At 42.6% G+C, this 19,977-nt stretch overlaps 1 protein-coding gene across 13 annotated transcripts in view; it reads right to left on the bottom strand.

The window, feature by feature from the left end:
* The window catches only part of sox6 (SRY-box transcription factor 6), a 275,016-nt gene that overhangs the window by 39,389 nt on the left and 215,650 nt on the right, over positions 1 to 19,977 (bottom strand). For all 13 annotated transcript variants that reach the window (XR_009656643.1, XM_060940777.1, XM_060940776.1 and 10 more), the window contains 2 exons: positions 18,737 to 18,924; positions 1,318 to 1,423 (listed from right to left, as the gene is read on the bottom strand). Coding sequence is in view for 12 of the 13 variants with exons in the window: in XM_060940777.1 (XP_060796760.1) it covers positions 1,318 to 1,423; positions 18,737 to 18,924 (294 nt within the window). In the remaining variant the exon portion in view is untranslated. The remainder of the gene's footprint in view (positions 1 to 1,317; positions 1,424 to 18,736; positions 18,925 to 19,977) is intronic.

Genomic DNA, 19,977 nt, shown 5'->3' on the forward strand with positions numbered 1-19,977 from the left:
AAAAAGTGCACTAAACTATTCAATTAGTGTTTCTTTTCCCCTCTAAATTCTCATCTTTGATGCCGTGTCCATCTCATAGGAAGATTTACAAAAGATTTACAATTAATAATCATGAAAAGAGGCACATCGTCCATTTTTCACATGGATGAGAGAAATCCAGACCACGATCAGATCAGGATGGGCTTCAGGTGACTGACTGATGACGCTGTGACTCTAACCCCTCCCTGCTCTCATCCTTCATTTAAACTGTCTCAAGTCCATCTCTCTGAGACAAAGATTTGTCTTGTTCTCAAAATATAATTGCAAACAGTGCTTTCTGTGTGTTTTGTTTTGACAGCGCCATGGAAACCGCTAGAAATATTGATGTTTGAGGGCCACAAAGTGGATGACGCTTTGTCGAGCAAACGCAATCAGATGTCCTGCAGCTCAGACAGAGAAGGAGCTGCTTTGTCCTGCAGTGTGTCCTCTAAACACCTAACTGTGAATGCGTCCTTCAAAAAGGCTGGAGCCTGCCATCAACACACACACACACACACACACGATTCCACAAAAAAACAAACAATAAAAAAATATTGGATTGAATCTCAGACGCATTTCCAACATGTTTGATCGGAACCAGAGGACAGTTCACTGACAGTGGATGTCTACAACAATGATAAAATCCTGATGCCTTTTTTTTTTTTTTGTAAGAACACAGTTTTAAAAAACTTTTGCAGGATGAAAGGAGTCTCCAGTGTCAGAGCTTTAAAACAACCTGAGGTAAAGCTGGGACTTCAAGAGAGAGAGGATGCTGGTGAGGGAAAGGCTGTTTATCGCTGCTATAACATAAATGACAACAGGAACTTACTGTTTTGTGGACATGTAACTATAAACGGATAAAATATTATCATTGGGAGCAAATCGCTGTGATGTAAGAGGAATAAAACACTTATGCACATGCTGTTGGAATCGAATCGACCGCAGGGTGGAAACATAACTCTGTGTAACTCTGCATCAAAGACAATGGCATGACGGAAAACTCCAGGAAAAATCATTTCTGCATCCTGATAATAAAACTGAGGAACGTTTCAGATCCTCGGTTCCTCTGGTTCCTATCAATGGTTTTTTTTTTTCTTTCTTCTTCAGCAAAGCAACCTGGATGGTTTTGTTTCTCTGGTAAAGATGTTTTGGAAAATCGGTGGAATTCATTTTGGATTTGCACTCAAAAATCTGATCAGCAAGGACAGATCAGACACCAGATCCAGTAAGAGTGATCTAAAGTGGCATGCCGTATTAAACTTAGACACAGGTCTTGAGGATCATGAGAAGAAAACTTACCATCAAGATCCTCTGGCCGGGTCAGGTCAATGACTCTCTGTCCAATCTTCCCATCATCTCCCAATTTTCCCAGATGATGTCCCAGACTTTCAAAGTGGACTCGTTCCTGCACACACACACACACACACACACACACGTTAATAAATCCTGTGTCATGTGTCTTGCTATTTTTTTTACAATGCCAATTCCAAAAAAGTTTGGATGCTGTGTAAACTGTAAATAAAAACAGAATTTGCAAATCATGGAAACACTATGTTTCATTGAAAATAGTACAAAGACAGCATATCAAATGTGGAAACTGAGAAATTTTATTGTTTTTTGAAAAATATATGTTCATTTTGAATTTGATGTCAGTAACACATTTTGGAAAAGTTGGGACGGGGCAACAAAAGACTGAAAAAGTTGTGTAATGCTCAAAAAACAAACCAACAAAAAAACGAATTAGGTTAATTGTCAACAGGTCAGTAAGATGATTGGGTATAAAAAGAGCATCCTAGAGAGGCGGAGTCTCTCAGAAGTAAAGATGGGGCGGGGTTCATCGCTCTGTGAAAGACTGCGTGGGCAAACAGTGCAACAATTTAAGAATAACAAAACATTCTCGATCTAAAACTGCAAAGAATTTGTGGATCACATCATCTATGGTCCATAATATCATTAAAAGATTCAGAGAATCTGGAGAAATCTCCGCACTGTAAAACATTTCAAATTGGTTTAACTTGGAAATGCAAGTTCACCTGCTGCCTTAAAAATGCGAGTTAACTCAATTTGACGATTATCTTTGTTTCAACTCAGAAAAAGTCTCAATTAGCCAAGACGACTAAGTAATTCAAGTCTAACCTTTGAAAACTTGCACAGATTAGTTCAAACTAAAACACTTTTCAGAGCCCATTGAGTTAAAGAGAAAAAGTAAGTGGACATAACTAAACAAGGCTGAAATGTTTTACAGTGTGTATGCGAGAGACAAGGCTGAAAACTGACACTGGATGCCTGTGATCTTCAGGCCCTCAGGAGACACTGCATTAAAAGCAGACACGTGTCTGTAGTGGAAATCACTGTATGGGCTCAGGAACACTTCAGAAAACCATCGTCTGTGAAAACACTTCATTACTGCATCCACAAATGCAAGTTAAAACCAGATATAAACAATATCCAGAAACCCCGCCCCCTTCTCTGGGCCCGAGCTCTTTTACGATGGACTGAGGCAAAGTGGAAAACTGTCCCGAGGTCGACGAATCAAAAGTAGAAATTCTTTTTAGAAATCATGGAACCAGCATCCTCCAGGCTAAAGAGGAGAGTTGTTATCAGTGCACAGTTCAAAAGCCAGCGTCTGTGATGGTATGAGGGGGCATTAGTGCACATGACATGGGTAGGTTGTACATCTGGGAAGGAATCATTAATGCTGAATGCAGGGCCGCTGACAGCTTTGGCTGGGCCCGGGACAAAATGCTCTGAATGGGCCCCCCCCCCCGGGCCAACCCACACACACACCCACCCACCCACATCTCTTATCCCCAGTGTTGGGCACGATACTTTCAAAAAGTAATTAGTTATAGTTACTAGTTACTTTTCCCAAAAAGTAACTGAGTTAGTAACGGAGCTACTTTGTCATAAAAGTAACTAATTACCAGGGAAAGTAATTATTCCGTTACATTTTGTTCCCCCTCAAAAAAAAATCAAATTCAATTAGTGTAATCATAATAAAAGTGAATGTTAAATGTGTTTAATGACTGAAATGGACACTTAACAGAACCAATTAGTAACGTTATCTACACTATATTAATATTTTTGTGCGACAATGTGAGAAGACATCTATCAAATGTAATATATTTTTGTAGTTATTAAAATTGTTACTAATTACTGGCCACTGACGAGGACAAACGCTTTGTTCCTCGACATAATGTGCATTGCACGTAGACATTTTTGCCTTTTATTTCAAGTTATGAAAAGTCCTGGCTGTATTTCCAGTGTGAAAGCGCAGTGCTGGGCTGACCGCTCGCCATCGCTGGGTCTTCCGATTGAAAGAGCGTGCAGTAGGCGTGGCCTACCTACGTATGTTGTCCAAATCTACTCTGATTGGCTTACTGTGCCGTTGTCTCGCGTCTCCCCGCCCCACACGAAAGCAGAGTAAAGAAAGGCTGAGCGAGCAGCGTGCCAGATGAGAACAGCTTTAATAAAGTAACGCATAGTATTTTATTGTAAGTAACGGGAACGGCGTTATAACGATGTAAAAAGTAATTAGATTACTCGTTACTAAAAAAAAGTAACGCCGTTAGTAACGCCGTTTATTTCTAACGCCGTTATTCCCATCACTGTTTATCCCAGTCTCTACTCACTCCAACCCTTAAATGACAGGTATTCAAAAACCATTCAACCGGTCAACAACCATTTCATTTTAGCATTTCAACATTTTTACAGTTTTAACATTTTAACATTTCCTTAGTCTGCAACTATTCAGGTGCGAAATGCAATGCGCCGGACTTTTGTTGTGCGTGCGTGCGTACTGTCCAGTGTGAAAAGCAGAGAAGAACACACCGCTCGAGAAACGGCGGGATATGATTGCGGGCTAATGTGAATATTCTTAGCTTCAATCAGATATATGAAACACAATGTTATTAAGCCGTTGTGGTTATGAAATGATTCAATGCCCTGTGCGTTTGATATGGTGTTCAGTGTGACTTGCTCTCCCCTCGTTTGTAACATGAATTGCGTGCCGCGCGTGCCTTGGTTGGGGTTACTTTACGGGGCTGGAAAAAGTTGGCTGTGTCTTACCTGGCTCAGCTGCCCCACTGCCTTTGCTAGTACCTGCTGCATCATCCCAATCTTTTTTAAAATATTTATGCAGTGAGCCCCTGAGTCTCTTGGTTTCTTCCTCTCTTTTCTTTTCTTTTCTGTGCTCCTGACTTGTGCATGTTGGCAAATGGCACGCACGCTGATTGTCGAAGTGCTATGATCGAACGATGTCGTTTTTTTTCCCCTTAATCAAAGAGTCAGACCAAACCATTTTTGCATTAGGGGTGGTAGGGGGTTCTTGACGCCTTTTTCAAAGACAATAAAGGCAAAGGATCTAGAAATCATTTATTGAATGCAAATATAGCACATTTCTCCCCCAAATCAACACATTTTGAAATGAAATAAAATAATCGCAACTTCATGAGAGCCCAGTTCTGCCCCCCCCCCCCCATTCCTGGGCCCGGGACAACATACCCGTTTGTCCCCCCCTGTCGGCGGGCCTGGCTGAATGATATAAACATGTTTCAGAGCAATATGCTGCCATCAGACTACCGTAAATCTTTTTCAGCGAAGGGCTTCCTTCTTTCAGCAAGACAACGCCAAACCACTTTCTGCACATATTAAAACTGCATGGCTCTGTAGTAAAAGAGTCTGGGTGCTAAACTGGTCTGCCTGCAGTCCAGCCCTGTCTCACATTTAAAACATTTGGTGCATTATGAAGCACAAAATACAACAAAGGAGACCCCGAACTGTTGAGCAACTGAAATTGTATATCAGGTAAGAATGGGACGACATTTCTCTTTCAAAACTACAGCAACTGGTCTCCTCAGTTCCCAAACGTTTACAGAGTGTTGTTAAAACTAGAGGTGATGTACCGTAACACAGCGGTAAACACACCCCTGTCCCAACTTTTCTGAAAGGTGTTGCTGAAATCAAATTCAAAATGAGCGTATATTTAAAAAAAAAAACAATACAATTTCTCAGTTTTAACATTTGATATGTTGTCTTTGTACTATTTTCAATGAAATATAGAGTTTCACTGATTTGCAAATCTTCACGTTCTGTTTTTATTTACAGTCTACACAGCATCCAAACTTTTTGGAATGGGGGTTGTTGTATTTTATCTCTGAACATGCAGTACACTCGGATCAAACCTGATTTATGTCTTTATAATACATAAGAATGTAAAAGAGCTGTGGTGGGCGGGGTTTGATTGATGTACTCATGTTATTCGCTGCTTTCAGATAAGAGTCAGCACTTGGAGCTAAAAACAACAGAGCAGAGATTCTTAATGGTGTGACAATGGGTTCGGGATCGCTAGTAATAAAGCGCTTCTTCTTCTTCTTTCTTTTCTTGTCCCCTCCCCTTGCTTTTTTCTTCATCTCTGTAATCTTTGCAGCTTGCCGTCCTGAGCTTGTTGCCTATCATTTATTCAGAGTGTGCGCTTTAAAGAAAGAACGCATCGTGTTTTCCCTTTTGTCGTGTCACTTTCTGCTCTGATTAAACTCAGTGTCATGTCATACTCGACACACAATGAAACCCTGTCATTCACGCGCCCAGCAACAATATTAAATGTCATGTCCGCACTCGCTGACGGAGTAAAATAACAGTTTTCCGGGGGCCCCGGCTGAATAGTGGCCGCACATTACGCTTAATGTATTATGCAGAGGAAGCAGGCCGACCGCTGTTCAGGCCCATTGTGAAATGACCCAGTTCTGCCTGTGAGTGCTGCTTTCACTTCACAGCATTAACGCAGCCTTCGCGTCTCCTCTAAACACACGACACTTTGACACGACATGATCTCTCGCTCGACGGCGGATGAAGAAACACGGCGCATTTCAGGCACAACAGGGCGAGCTAATCATGCCACTTTGGTCTTTTTATTCTCATCCTCACTTCTGTGTGTGTGGGTTTTTATTTTTTTTTCCATGAGTGACACAAAAGCTGTGCTTCCATCAACCTGTTAATGTGAAATTTGAAATTTTGTCAACTTAAAATACAAGCAATGGAAACACACACAATAAAAAAACCTCTCAAATATCGCAACAAAGTTTCTACGCTCTCACAAGGTGTTTGAAGGAACATTTTGCAAAATTGAAATGTTTTTCACATTTAAGTCATGTGACATGACATGGAGAGCAAATAGAAATGCTACCTTTCTGAAAGAGAGAGAGAGAGAGCGAGAGAGAGAGAGAGAGAGCACTCTGTAAGAGCAAAAGGAGAAAACTAGGTTTAATATCAGCGTAACTTTAACATCACTCCATGGAAAACAGAGCAATCATGAATTTTATTTATTTTTAAAATTGCTTCTGTTTTGCGTAAAAACCACAATGGAAACCCAGCTAATGATAACAGATAGTAATGAGTATCTGTTAACGAGTGTCTAGTTCTTTAGAGAAAAAAAAATGCAAGAGAATATGGAATGGTATTTGATGGTAAGAATGTCTCTTTTTTTTCAAGAATTATTATTATCACATTTTTCACAAATCGCTCCTGTCATTTCACCAGTTTGTTTACATTCTAAGCGGAAATTATTTTGTCGGACGTTTTGTCTCATCTCATCTCATCTCATCTCATTATCTGTAGCCGCTTTATCCTTCTACAGGGTCGCAGGCGAGCTGGATCCTATCCCAGCTGACTACGGGCGAAAGGCGGGGTTCACCCTGGACAAGTCGCCAGGTCATCACAGGGCTGACACATAGACACAGACAACCATTCACACTCACATTCACACCTACGCTCAATTTAGAGTCACCAGTTAACCTAACCTGCATGTCTTTGGACTGTGGGGGAAACCGGAGCACCCGGAGGAAACCCACGCGGACACGGGGAGAACATGCAAACTCCACACAGAAAGGCCCTCGCCAGCCACGGGGCTCGAACCCGGACCTTCTTGCTGTGAGGTGACAGCGCTAACCACTACACCACCGTGCCGCCCCGACAGAAATGATCTTCAGACCAAAACAACACTGTGACTCTTTCAGGAAGTGATTGCCACTCAATTGCCACTCGATCTCAGTTCAGTTCAGCCGCTTGGTGAAAGTAAAGCGTAAAGCTGCTCACGTTTGTTTACTTCAACAGACTTTCAGCACGTCATGAACACTGTTCTCTTTATTCTTCACATCACGCACATTCATCTCCGTCTCCTCGTCCGAACAGTGGAATATTTATACATGCCGGCCACGGGGCTCGAACCCGGACCTTCTTGCTGTGAGGCGACAGCGCTAACCACTACACCACCGTGCAGCCCCTGGACGTTTTTATTTATCAAATTTGCTAAAAATAAAAGTGGTCTGTTTCCTCAAATCCAGTGAATGTGGATAGAATAAAACAGTTATTCCACTCAATCTAGTCGTACATGGCTTATAGCTATCAGCTCATGGATGACTCGGTTTCATGGAATAACTGTTAATTATGTACATTTCTACATCCTCCATCAACACCAAACTTTTCCAAACCAGCAGTTTTCCGACAAATGCTTTGCTCAATTAGAACGAGACCATAGGGTTTTTTTTTGTTTAGTTTTACAATATTTTAACGATATTGTCTTAAAAATAATGACATGCCTTAATCAGGTGGGAATGATTAGTGACCTCTCTCTTTCTATATTTATACACAGTTCTATGCAAAAGTCTTAGGCACATATAAAGAAATGCTGTAGACAAAAAATGGCTTAAAAATAATGAAATGAAATGTTTCAACATTAAAAAAAATACTATAAATAGTAAGCAGTGAGCCATAATAAATCAATATAACCAAGTCAATATTTGGTGTGAGATGATCCTTTGCTTTAAAAAAAAAACCCTATCCGTCTCAGGTCAAGTGAGGTCAGTTTTATGCGGAAATGATCTGTAGGTTTTTCTGAGCATCTTTCAGAACCAGCCGCAGTTCTTCTGGACACTTTGACTGTCACACTCACTTCTTCATTTTACACCAAAACCCAGCAGCCGTCATTATGCTTTCTTTTTTCATCTGAAAAGTGCTCTCTTATGGAATATGCTGCTCAGATACAAACTTTTTTTTTCCCTGTAACATTTAATTTATGCTGGAAAAAACTCCGAACATTTTGGAACTCTAAAATGTTGTTGTAATGTTTTGAGTCAGTAATGAATGTAGAAGTCATAAAATAGAAATCTGTAACATGAAAGTTTGTATGAAAGAAAAGAAAAAAATGGGGGCTAAAACTTTTGCACAGCATTGTGTGTGTGTGTGTGTGTGTGTGTGTGTGTGTGTGTGTACGTTCTCCGGAATGTACAGGATGTGCTTGCAGAAGCAGACACTCTTTGTCCACGCACTGAGAGACTCGGCGAGATAAAAGATTGCTCCAATTAAACTCTCAAACCATCAACGCGAACACTCGTTTTCCTGTCGTTATTTATTCTGAAACTATCACTCAAAAAAGGAAGCGTGAATCAGTGAGATGCGGAACGAGAGAGAGAGAGAGAGAGAGAGAGAGAGAGAGAGAGAGAGAGACAGAAGGAGGAAATACAGCGATTTCCCATTGCGCTTGAAGGAACAATCATTATTTATGACCACCCGAGTGATTCTGATGTACAATTAACCACTACCTGCTTATGAGCTGTCATTAAGAACTGCCTGTCTTGACTGTGCTTTGCTTACTTTAAGTGTTTTCTAATTATGATATACGCAGGCGGTTCCTGCTGGGCCTGGGCGGCTTTGTGAAGATGAGATAGAGCTGCCTCGCTCCGTATGAAGCCTCCTACGCCGCCGTATTCATCACCAGGCCACATTATTGCGCTTAATGAAAAGAGCACGCGGCCCCCCGATGACAAATTGACGGATGTGCGATTAGTCGGATGAGGAACGGGCGATGTACCACGGATGGCCTGGCGCTGGAAAAGGGTTCGGCGACGACACGAGTGTGAGTGTGGGTGTGTGTTGGAAGGGATGTGTGTAATAAATTAGCCACTTCTTCCCTTCCCTCGTGCTCAGCTGCCCTCCCTGATCAATCAAGGCCTTTTATAAACTCATGATCATTAAGCATCTTATCAGGGAAAAAAGAGAAAAGAAGAACAAGACTCATCCATCCATCACGGAGTTTCATTAATAACTGCCGGCACTTTGAAGTTTTTCCTCGCTGCACGGAGATACCTATAATTTAAAACAACAAGTCAACAGGGAGCGATTGTGCACCTCGAGGAGGGATTCCGACTTTATTTCCACACCTCGCTATTTTGCCTCCAATTAACCAGAGAATGAACTGGAATGAACCGAGACTGCTGGACTGGACCACAGCTCGCTCGAGTCCACGCCACGGTCTGCCTAGGATGCGTTAAATGGAACGCAATTGAGCGAATGCTCCAGGCTCAAGACTCCAGAAGAGTAGAGTAGAGTAGAGTAGAGTAGAGTAGAGTAGAGTAGAGTAGAGTAGAGTAGAGTAGAGTAGAGTAGAGTGCAGACCAGCGGTAGAATAAATGTGCACCGCATGAGCAAGCTGCATTTCCATTAAATTTTACACACTGGGTTTTATATACTTATTGGTTATCACTGTTATAATTTATGTCACAGCATTAGGAAAAATTGCACCTCATTTATACGTACAACATCTTTTCGGGTTGTATTTTTTTTTTTTGGAAGAGGAAGAAAAAAACTCTCAGTAAACTCATCTTAACTTTACTACCAGCTGCATCAAGCAATCAGGCAGTGTGATAAATTAATGGCATTTTTATTATTTTATAGTGTCGTTAAAATTTTACTGATCACTCCACGACTCAGGAGCAATAAAGGAGGTGCAGCATCCTGGGACGGTCCTGTCTAACCAGGCAAATAGTCAAAAAAAAAAAAAACCACTACCTGATCCGACACTCACTGTGCTGTAAAAGATATTTATAATGTGCATTACACCCGCAAGAAGGCAGGAACTCTCTCTAAAAAACATAAATAAATAAATAAATAAATAAATAAAGGAAGGAAGGAAAGGAAAGAAGAAAGTCCAAACAAAGGGAGAAAAAGAAGAAGAAAAAAGACATCATGGTGCACTTATAGTGCCCCTCCCATCTTAACCACGACCTCTCTGGCGCATGGCTGGCGTTTTCCCGTTTTCCCTCAAATGTGCTCAGCTTCCACCCCACATCTAAAATTGTAGCCACAAGCTCCAAGGATGAAGTGGAAAAAAAAAAAGTGGAAAAAAAGTCACCCACAATAATCTCTGCTCCTTCCCTTCCCTTCACTCCCCACCCCATCCCAGCTTTTTTTTTTTAACAGTAAAACGGTGGCACTATGAAATAATGGGCAGCTGGAAGTTCAGGAACATCTGGAAAGGGGCCAGGAGCACCGTGTCATCGCTGTAGTGAGAGCTTTAATCAGGCCGGCCGCAGAACATGTGCCGGAGGAGTCGTGTTGTGCTGGTGGCTCGCCTCTACTTATAAACGTGATGCTTTTCTCCGGTATAAATAGGCCTGGCATTGCAGCATATTGACCTGAGTTGTTGTTTTTTTTCCCTTTCGTTTTCTCTAGTGCAAAACAATCTCAGTCCTTGTCTTGTGTCAGAGTAAATGTCGACACCTGTGTCTTAAAAAAGAAAAAAAACCCACAATATTTCCTTTTCTCTTGACTTCAAGCTCAGCTTGGTAAGTTTTATTAAAATGAATAACTCTGCACCTGTAGAGCTCAATCATTTAGTTTTATTCTTTCCCAGGTGCATGAGGATAATATCATGACAGACAGCAGACAGAAAACACACACACACACACACACACACACACACACACACACACACATGCGACGAAAGTACTATAGCTTGGCGCAAATCTGTTCACATCATGTCCTTGCTTGAGAATGCGCCCATTATTGCCTCCGTGAGCAGAGCGCTGGATAATGGACGGCTTTGTAAGGCCCGTGGTGTGTGGAGTGCCGAGGGAATGCATGCACCAAGTCGTAGCTTTCAGCTTCCTTGAAAGCTTGTGGTGGTCCAACAGCGACGTTTTGCCATCCATTTTATCCTCTCATCTGTTTTCCATCCTCATGTAACCAATCACAAGGTTATTTATAACTGCACGGCTTTCCAGTAGTCGCTCGTTCTGCATTTCATCTGCGCTTGTGTGGCGAGCTTTCATGCGGTCTCTTGGTCGTTCTCCGCAAAAGCAAGCCTCCAATCCTCCAGCAACGTTTTTTTTTTTTTTTCCCTGCATCCAGTTTTATCCCTTCGCCTGCCAGGGAATCGGAGCGGAGCTGCTTGGAGCTCTAATCACACAGGAAACTGTAGCAGCACGTCAGAGAACGACAGAAAACCCCAGCCGTGGCACGATGCCAACATGAGCTTTCGCTTTCCAGCTTGTTTCCTATTTGGAGCAGCAGATTCCACGGCCATACCATAATTGTGCATCAGACTGACAAGTTTGTCTCGTTTATTGAGCGAGAACCAAAAAAACAACTTCACCCACAACATGTGACCTTTCAGCTTCCACAGGGAAATGATCCATTTTATTTCTCGGCTGTCCTGCTGTACGGCTTTTCATTCCATGCTGCATTGAGATCTTTTTTTTTTTTATGAGCTCTGAGCTCTAAATGACCCTGAACTGTTCACTTAGTCCTCAAGGATCTGTTAAGAGAGGACTTCGCTTTCTCTTTCCTTATCACACAAACTGTTTAAAACAGTGAAACGACTCCAGAACACCATCAGGGCCTCATGATCAGGAATACTGATAGGGAAGAGAATTTTACACCCATTACCAGAGGTCAGTCCCAAGATGGAGGCGTATAAACGACCTTGCGTGGCCTGTTGTGGTCAGATCTGTAGCACAGGGGCTCATTAGGTTTTTGAACAGAAGACTTACACAAATTACACAAAAATCAGGAGAGGTTTGGAAGGCAATCAAATCTCAGTAAAGACAAAAAAAAAACCTGTTTCTGATCCCAAGCTGGAACACGTGCCTGCGCATACACGCTCAAACCCACAGCTTTGTTTCAAAAAGGATGTCTATTTTTAATCTCTGGAACGTTCAGACAAGCAAGGAGTTCCCAGTCAGGATCCAGGACCTGGTGAGTTGGATGTATTTGAACACTAAAATCGCCAAATGGAGGTTTTGCAGCTCCTGATCTGAAGGCATTAATGCAACAATGTTCGACAAAGGCACTTGCTGGCAACGGGTTTGAATATAATCACATTTTTGGAAATTTTTCGTCGGCCCAATCCGTGTATAGCACGATTTACTTATGTGGCAAAAAAAAAAAAATCCATGACTGGCAATTTCCAAAAGCAGAAAAAGAAGCAGAAAATTGGTTCCAGGGCTGCCGAGTCGAGAAGATTACACTTTCTGGCCTTTGTGAGGGCCGACCTGAATAGACCTCCAAATGTACACAGAGGGAAATGCAGCGCACACATTGGCTTCGGCACCCAAAAGGTAGCTGGAGAAGATTTTCAGGAGCTCCATTTTTGACTGTTCAAGGGCTCTGTGCTCTGGGAAAGGAGGACAGTGAATGTTCCAGCTCATCAATAATGCAGAGGAGAGGAAGGAAGGGGCTGGAAGCTGCAGACACTCAATAGGTTAATACACCGGCCTTTCACCTTTCTGATTACAGTTTGGGAGGCGTCAGCAGAGGAATACATTTTAGTTCCTCGGCATCTTACTCTCAGATACGGTTTCATTAGCAATGGAAATAACTTTAATATCCGAGGATGCGGAAGACTTAAAGCTGTACTGCCTTTCAGATTTTTCAAGTGTAGGTCATAAAAAGAATTTTCCCGACACCCAATTATTTTTGTTTAGTGACCGAAAGCTACTGAATTCAAATTACAGACTTCCAATTTTATTATTATTATTATTTTTTTTTTAAATAGAACAATTAATGAGCTTAGAGCCACGTGGCCCCTAAATTCTCCGCTATTTTTTCCTGCTTCACCATGACCCAATTCAAGATACTACGTCATGCATCACGTGGTGGGCTTTCCCCGTTCACGCAAGGCATTGTGGGATACAAATTTGAAACAGGAGAGAAAAATGGAGGACGTGAGTGTGCGAATGAAACGTGAAAGACCGACTACAGTAACGGAAAGAAAGCGAGAAGAAAAGACGTTATGTTCTATACGAAGGAAAGGAAACGCAGGACCAAACTAATAAATATGGGCGCTCAGCGAGCACCTCGGTGTGATCAGCTGTTCGTTTAGCGACAGAATGATGGAACTGTCAGTGCACGCTCAAAGGGAAACCTGTAGATGGCAGTAATGCAACACTGTGGATGCCAGCTGCCGTAAAACCCAAAAGAAGAAGAAGGTAAACCTGCGCATGCGCACACGGACTTCCTCTGTCTGCTTGACTGCGCGAAGCGAGCGATTTCATGCACATTATTTGCTTTAATCTCCTCAAATTAAATAACTTCCCAGCCACAGAATGGCCTGATATTTTGTGAGATATTACAGAAATAAACATACATCACAATCACCGCATTTCAGACGGAACTAAATTTCACAGATTTTATGAAATTGAAAGGCTGTGTAGCTTTAAAATGTTTGAGAAAACATAAATTATAATGTTGAATGTACATGAGAGCTTGTTTTCCTTTAGTGGGGAAAAAAGGGACAAACAATGAAAAAAGTATGAATAAAACAAGCAAGGTTCACTAAAGTATGAATATTTTACACAAGCACTTTCAGGACGAGAGCAACAGCATATAAAAGCTTGTGCTGAGAGAGAGAGAGAGAGAATGATAGTGAGGGAAGAGAATAAGAGAAAAAGAAAATGTGGAGAGAGGAAAAAAGAGAAGACAGAGAGAAAGAAGGAGAATGAGGGATGAAGCCCATCCTTATTGTGCTCCTCGGACACACTTTGTATTAAAAGATGAATTGATCCATTTGTAAGCAGCACTTAGCCCCACTCTCTGGCTCAGTCGTTACACCGGGATAAATCAATATTTAATATCCCCCTCCAACAGCCCCAGTAGATGATTTTAACCTCTCCTTAATCCCATTTTACCTTACCTTTCCAGAATGGTCCAGGCAAGCTTTCACCATGATAAACTCCCAAACAGGCGACTCGGAGGCAGCTATTAAAGCAGCATCCAGTATTTATGTCAGGTAGGACACAGAGCTGAAATATTAATATTCTGAAACTGAGCGAAGAAAAGGCTTTTAACTGGAGGCTTACTGTCCTCGCTGTTAACTGTCGAGAGAAACCCGAGTGCTGACTGACAACGGTTTCCTCCATCACTCCGCCCTGTACCGCGGCTCGTAGAAGTATCCCATGCTTCCATGTCACTTCGTTTTGCTTTGGTTCTACTCCTGCCTCCCTTCCTGTCCTGTCACTGGCTTGTTATCACATTGTGTTCACCTGTTTCACATCAGAAGTCCCATCCTGTAATTAGTTACATGAAGTTCATCCGTGTTCAGTTAAAGAGTCGTGTGATCTCAGTATAAGACCACAGAGTTTGTTAGAGAACATTTCAAACAAAAAGCATCATGAAGACCAACGAGGTATCAGGAGAAGTCTGAGGGGCAGGTGAATACTTTGTGTTTACATTAAACATTAAAACCACTGACAGGTGACGCGAATAACGTTGATTATTATCCATACAGGACACTTTTTCGATGGAATAAAAACATATGTTCTATTCCCTTCTTGTGGGTTTCATTCATTTGGTTTGATAGCATGCAATATTGTTAGCATATCACTTATCCTACCGATATGTGTATTATGTCACTCTACCCAATGGAGAACGAGTGTTGAATATGGTTTACGATGTTGCATGGTTGGCAAAACATGACGTCACGCATTAATGCTGATGTGAATATTCAGCGAGAGAGTTTTCTGCTGCGGATGTGCAGAACTACTTCTTTGTTCGCCGAGAATGAGAAAAATGCGTTGGACACCCGAAAGGCTCGCAAAATTTCATTAGATACTCTTCACGCATATGTAATAGAGACATGTCGGAGATGTAAAACTTCCACGCTAGCGAGTGAGTGACTGTGACAATTTGTAACCAAGCATGGCCGCCAGGTTTGCTTTGTTAAATACAGAAGATTTTGAGATCATTTTGAAAGAGAAAGATGCGTCGAACACCCGAAAGGAATGTGTGTGTCTCATCTCATCTCATTATCTGTAGCCGCTTTATCCTGTCCTACAGGGTCGCAGGCGAGCTGGAGCCTATCCCAGCTGACTACGGGCGAAAGGCGGGGTTCACCCTGGACAAGTCGCCAGGTCATCACAGGGCTGACACATAGACACAGACAACCATTCACACTCACATTCACACCTACGCTCAATTTAGAGTCACCAGTTAACCTAACCTGCATGTCTTTGGACTGTGGGGGAAACCGGAGCACCCGGAGGAAACCCACGCGGACACGGGGAGAACATGCAAACTCCGCACAGAAAGGCCCTCACCGGCCACGGGGCTCGAACCCGGACCTTCTTGCTGTGAGGCGACAGCGCTAACCACTACACCACCGTGCCGCCGGAATGTGTATGTATAATAATAATAATAATGGCTTTTTTGTGGTCTATCGGATATATTTCATTCAGCTACTCATCTTCAACTAGTTCAGTATCATACTCGCTGAATAGAATATATCTGATAGACCACTCAACATCAGCCAATATTATTTAAATACGTCTCATTACAGTAGCACCTGTTAAGGGGTGGGATACACTACCGTTCAAAAGTTTGGGGTCACTTTGAAATGTCCTTATTTTTGAAAGAAAAGCACTGTTCTGTTCAATGAAGATGACTTTAAACTAATCAGAAATCCACTCTATACATTGCTAATGTGGTAAATGACTATTCTAGCTGCAAATGTGTGGTTTTTGGTGCAATATCTCCATAGGTGTATAGAGGCCCATTTCCAGCAACTCTCACTCCAGTGTTCTAATGGTACAATGTGTTTGCTCATTGCCTCAGAAGGCTAATGGAGGATTAGAAAACCCTTGTACAATCATGTTAGCACAGCTGAAAACAGTTGAGCTCTTTAGAGAAGCTATAAAACTGACCTTCCTTTGAGCAGATTGAGTTTCTGGAGCATCACATTTGTGGGGTCGATTAAATGCTCAAAATGGCCAGAAAAAATGTCTCGACTATATTTTCTATTCATTTTACAACTTATGGTGGGAAATAAAAGTGTGACTTTTCATGGAAAACACAAAATTGTCTGGGTGACCCCAAACTTTTGAACGGTAGTGTACATTAAGCAGCAAGAAAGAGAACAGTCAGTTCTTGAAGTTGATGTGTTGGAAGCAAGAAAAATGGGCGATCGTAAGGATCTGACGGAAGACTACTGTAGCACAAACTGCAGAAGAAGTTCATGGTGACACCTTTTCTGTTTTAGCCAGCATTAGCTTCTTCAGCAGTTTATACTACAGTAGCTCTTCTGTGGGATTGGACCATATGAGCTACGGTAGCCTTTGCGCCCCATGTGAATCAGTGAGCCTTCGACACCCGTGACCCTGTCGCTGGGTCACCAGTTGTCCTACCTTGGACCACTTTTGTTCAGTACGCACCACTGTATACTGGGAACACGTGACGAAATGGGCCGTTTTGGAGATGCTCAGACCCAGCCATCTCACCATCACAATTTGTCAAAGTCACTCAGATCCTTACACTCACCCATTTTTCCTGCTTCCAACACATCAACTTCAAGAACTGACTGTTCTCCTTCTTGCTGCTGAATCTATTCCACCCCTCCACAGGTGCCACTGTAATGAGATAATCAATATTATTCACGTCACCTGTCAGTGGGTTTAATGTGATGCCTGATTGGTGTATGTGCTATAACGTGAGCGTATGCGAGTGTGTAGGTGTCCGTGAGCTGTGAACGAAGTCTTTGTAGGACAAAATGAAAACGTATCATGAATTTCCCAAGCGTGATGAAGCCACAGCTTCAAGGTGGAGCGCTATTTACATTATCAGATGCAGACAGATTTCAGGCTTCAGAAGAAAAGTACAAAAGAGCCAATGCCATTTCCTCTCATTGGCTGTTGGTGCAAAAACAAACTATAGACTTCAAATAAAATGAAAATGTAGGTGAGACTTTTTTTTTGCAATGTTAGGTTACCTATGGAAAGTAATTATCACTTCTTGTCACCTCCTTTTGCGAGCTGAAAGCCCCCAAAGGGCTTCTTCGAATTACCTTTCCCTTACATCAAAGTTCTCCAGTGAAAGCACATCAAATCTAACTGCTACCTTAATGTCTTTTACTCGAGCACAGAGGCCTAAAAGATGACTTCAGGGCAGGGAACAGAGGTGAGGAGTGACGAGGAGTTAGCCGCCTTCTCCACTGCTTAGAAAAACACAGAGCTTTCCTGAGCTCGGTGCACAAATAAGCAGGTGAATAGGTGCGGAATATAGCGTGGAAAACAAAGTCAAACCCAGACAAAAAAGCAGCAGGGAAAAAAAAAAATAGAGCAAGTGCCAAGCTGTACCGGCCCGGAACAATACAGACAGGTGTGTACTGCCTGTTGACAAGCGTACCTTTTCAGCTATTGTTTAAACATCACGGCGTTCGTGTCATGTCACAGCATATTCCTCAGCTTGGCTGACCATGAGCTAACCCCAGACTTCACGAGGCAGGGTGAATAGCTCACGACTGAGAATGGTGGGGAAAAAAAAGAGCTCGAGAAAAAGACACAGGTAGTGGCTATGCACTCACATACCGTATCCAGCGCCGACAAAAGCCCGAGAAGAATAACAAGCTTAAGTGCTAGCTCTGAAAAAAAAACCTCTTCATAATGCTGTCTGTGTAAACCCTGAGCATTGTGAGAAAGCAAGATTTTGGCTCTTCTGCCGTGAGGAATACAGATGAAAACTGCTATTAAAAAAAAAAAAAACCACCAACAATGGAGTAAATATTATTCTTAATCCTGGGAATGCTCTCAAAGCTCCACGGAGATTTAAGCTTTATTTTGTATTATCTAGGATTCGGATTGAAGGATTAGGGTTAGATATGTTACAGTGATGCCCAGTTTTGAGGACACATTTTAGCCTCTGCTTAGTGCCACACCACCGAGTCTTTCAAAGTTGTAGCTCCTCCGATTTTTTTACATATACATTGACCTACTTTAGTATGTTAGTTGAAAGTAATTAGGCACTAAAACATCTAAAATATTAACGATGCTCCACTCCCAGATACTACCGCCTGCTTATCGCAGCCAACTGGCAATGTGGCATCAATCAAACGGGAGCGAGCAGGGATTTTTCTAACTCTCGATTGACTCATTGATTGAAGATATTTTTAAAAAGAGTCCCTTGGAGTCATCATACAAAGCGGGACTGTTCCACACCAGGGGTCTGTTGCCTTTAATTGGGCCGGGACCTCATGGTTTGGATTGGACCTGCTCGGGGGGGCTGTGCTGGAGGATCTGAAATGTCCCTCAAACATAGACACCCCAAATAAACATACACACAAAGGACACTATGAGCCATGCCAATGTCAATAACACACGCCATTGACCATGCCAATGTCAATCAAATGAAGTCTCCTGGACTCACATCAGTCAAACAGATATATTTATATTTTTAATCTTTTAAAGTAGATCATCTTAACAAGACAGATATGCCATCACTTCATATCTATCTTCTATGACCTGCTCCTGTAATCATAAAGGCCTGGGATCCCAGGGTTATCATGATATCATGACGAGAATAGCGGCCACTATAAGAGCCAAAAGAAATTCAAGTGCGACTTGAACGAAGGATACGTGTGCGAATGAAGAAAATAGGACACGGAGTGACAGATGCTCACCTTATCAGCCCTGCAGTTATTAAGCCCGAGGCCTGAGAGAGCCGAGAGTTTAGCCTCCATACCCTGTTGGTGATGCTGCAACTGCTCACGTTGGATCTGCTCCCTCATTTTCCTCGCCTCCTGGATGGCCTTCATCACAGCATCCTGGTCTCCAAATAGTGCCGTGGAGTTCAGGTTCGACAAGATATCTGCAAAGGGTGTAGATTTAAAATACGTCGACGATATACAACAGAAAATTCATTACAGTGAAGGCCTACTGAGTTAAAATGACACTCTGGGAGGTCTGGTTATCAAACTCTTCATGTGCCGGGGGAAAAAATAAGCAGCAATCTTGGCATGTGATGCCCTTCTGTAATTAATGGATCAAAGTGAGGTGAGGCCGGGTGAGGCAGTTAAAACTCGGAAATAGACCAAAAAAACACAAAAAAACAAACAGCAAGGCTGTGTTTAAAGGCCCGGTCCGTGGAAAGAAGGGAAATGAATCTAGTCAACTAGCGTGGTCTCGCTCTTAATGACAGACTGTTTTTAGAAAAAAAGTCAGTTGAAACTTCCGCAAAAAAAAAAAAAAAGGCGCAATATAAGAGGTGAACCAAGAGCTTTGAAACAACTAATTGTCAGCGCCAGCATCCATTATGCCAGGGTGGCTGTAATGCCAGGGTTTGAAGGAGATTAAGGGGATGTGGTTGTGTAAATAGAGCAGTGTGCACTGGGATGAATGAATTGCAGTCAGGTGTGACATGACAGAAAAGATCACGGCACTGGCATGGTTATAAATAGGCAGGGTTGGCATCATGGGGGGCATTCGCAAGCCATTACCCCCCCTCCCCCCATGAGTTATTGTACCCCCCAGCTGCAGGCAAAGCCTTTGGCGCCACACTTTGCATTTTATTAATTTATTTATCTCATCTCATCTCATTATCTGTAGCCTCTTTATCCTGTTCTACAGGGTCGCAGGCAAGCTGGAGCCTATCCCAGCTGACTACGGGCGAAAGGCGGGGTACACCCTGGACAAGTCGCCAGGTCATCACAGGGCTGACACATAGACACAGACAACCATTCACACTCACATTCACACCTACGCTCAATTTAGAGTCACCAGTTAACCTAACCTGCATGTCTTTGGACTGTGGGGGAAACCGGAGCACCCGGAGGAAACCCACGCGGACACGGGGAGAACATGCAAACTCCACACAGAAAGGCCCTCGCCGGCCACAGGGCTCGAACCCGGACCTTCTTGCTGT

This window comes from Neoarius graeffei, chromosome 15, assembly GCF_027579695.1.
Source record: "Neoarius graeffei isolate fNeoGra1 chromosome 15, fNeoGra1.pri, whole genome shotgun sequence".
NCBI lineage: Eukaryota > Metazoa > Chordata > Actinopteri > Siluriformes > Ariidae > Neoarius > Neoarius graeffei.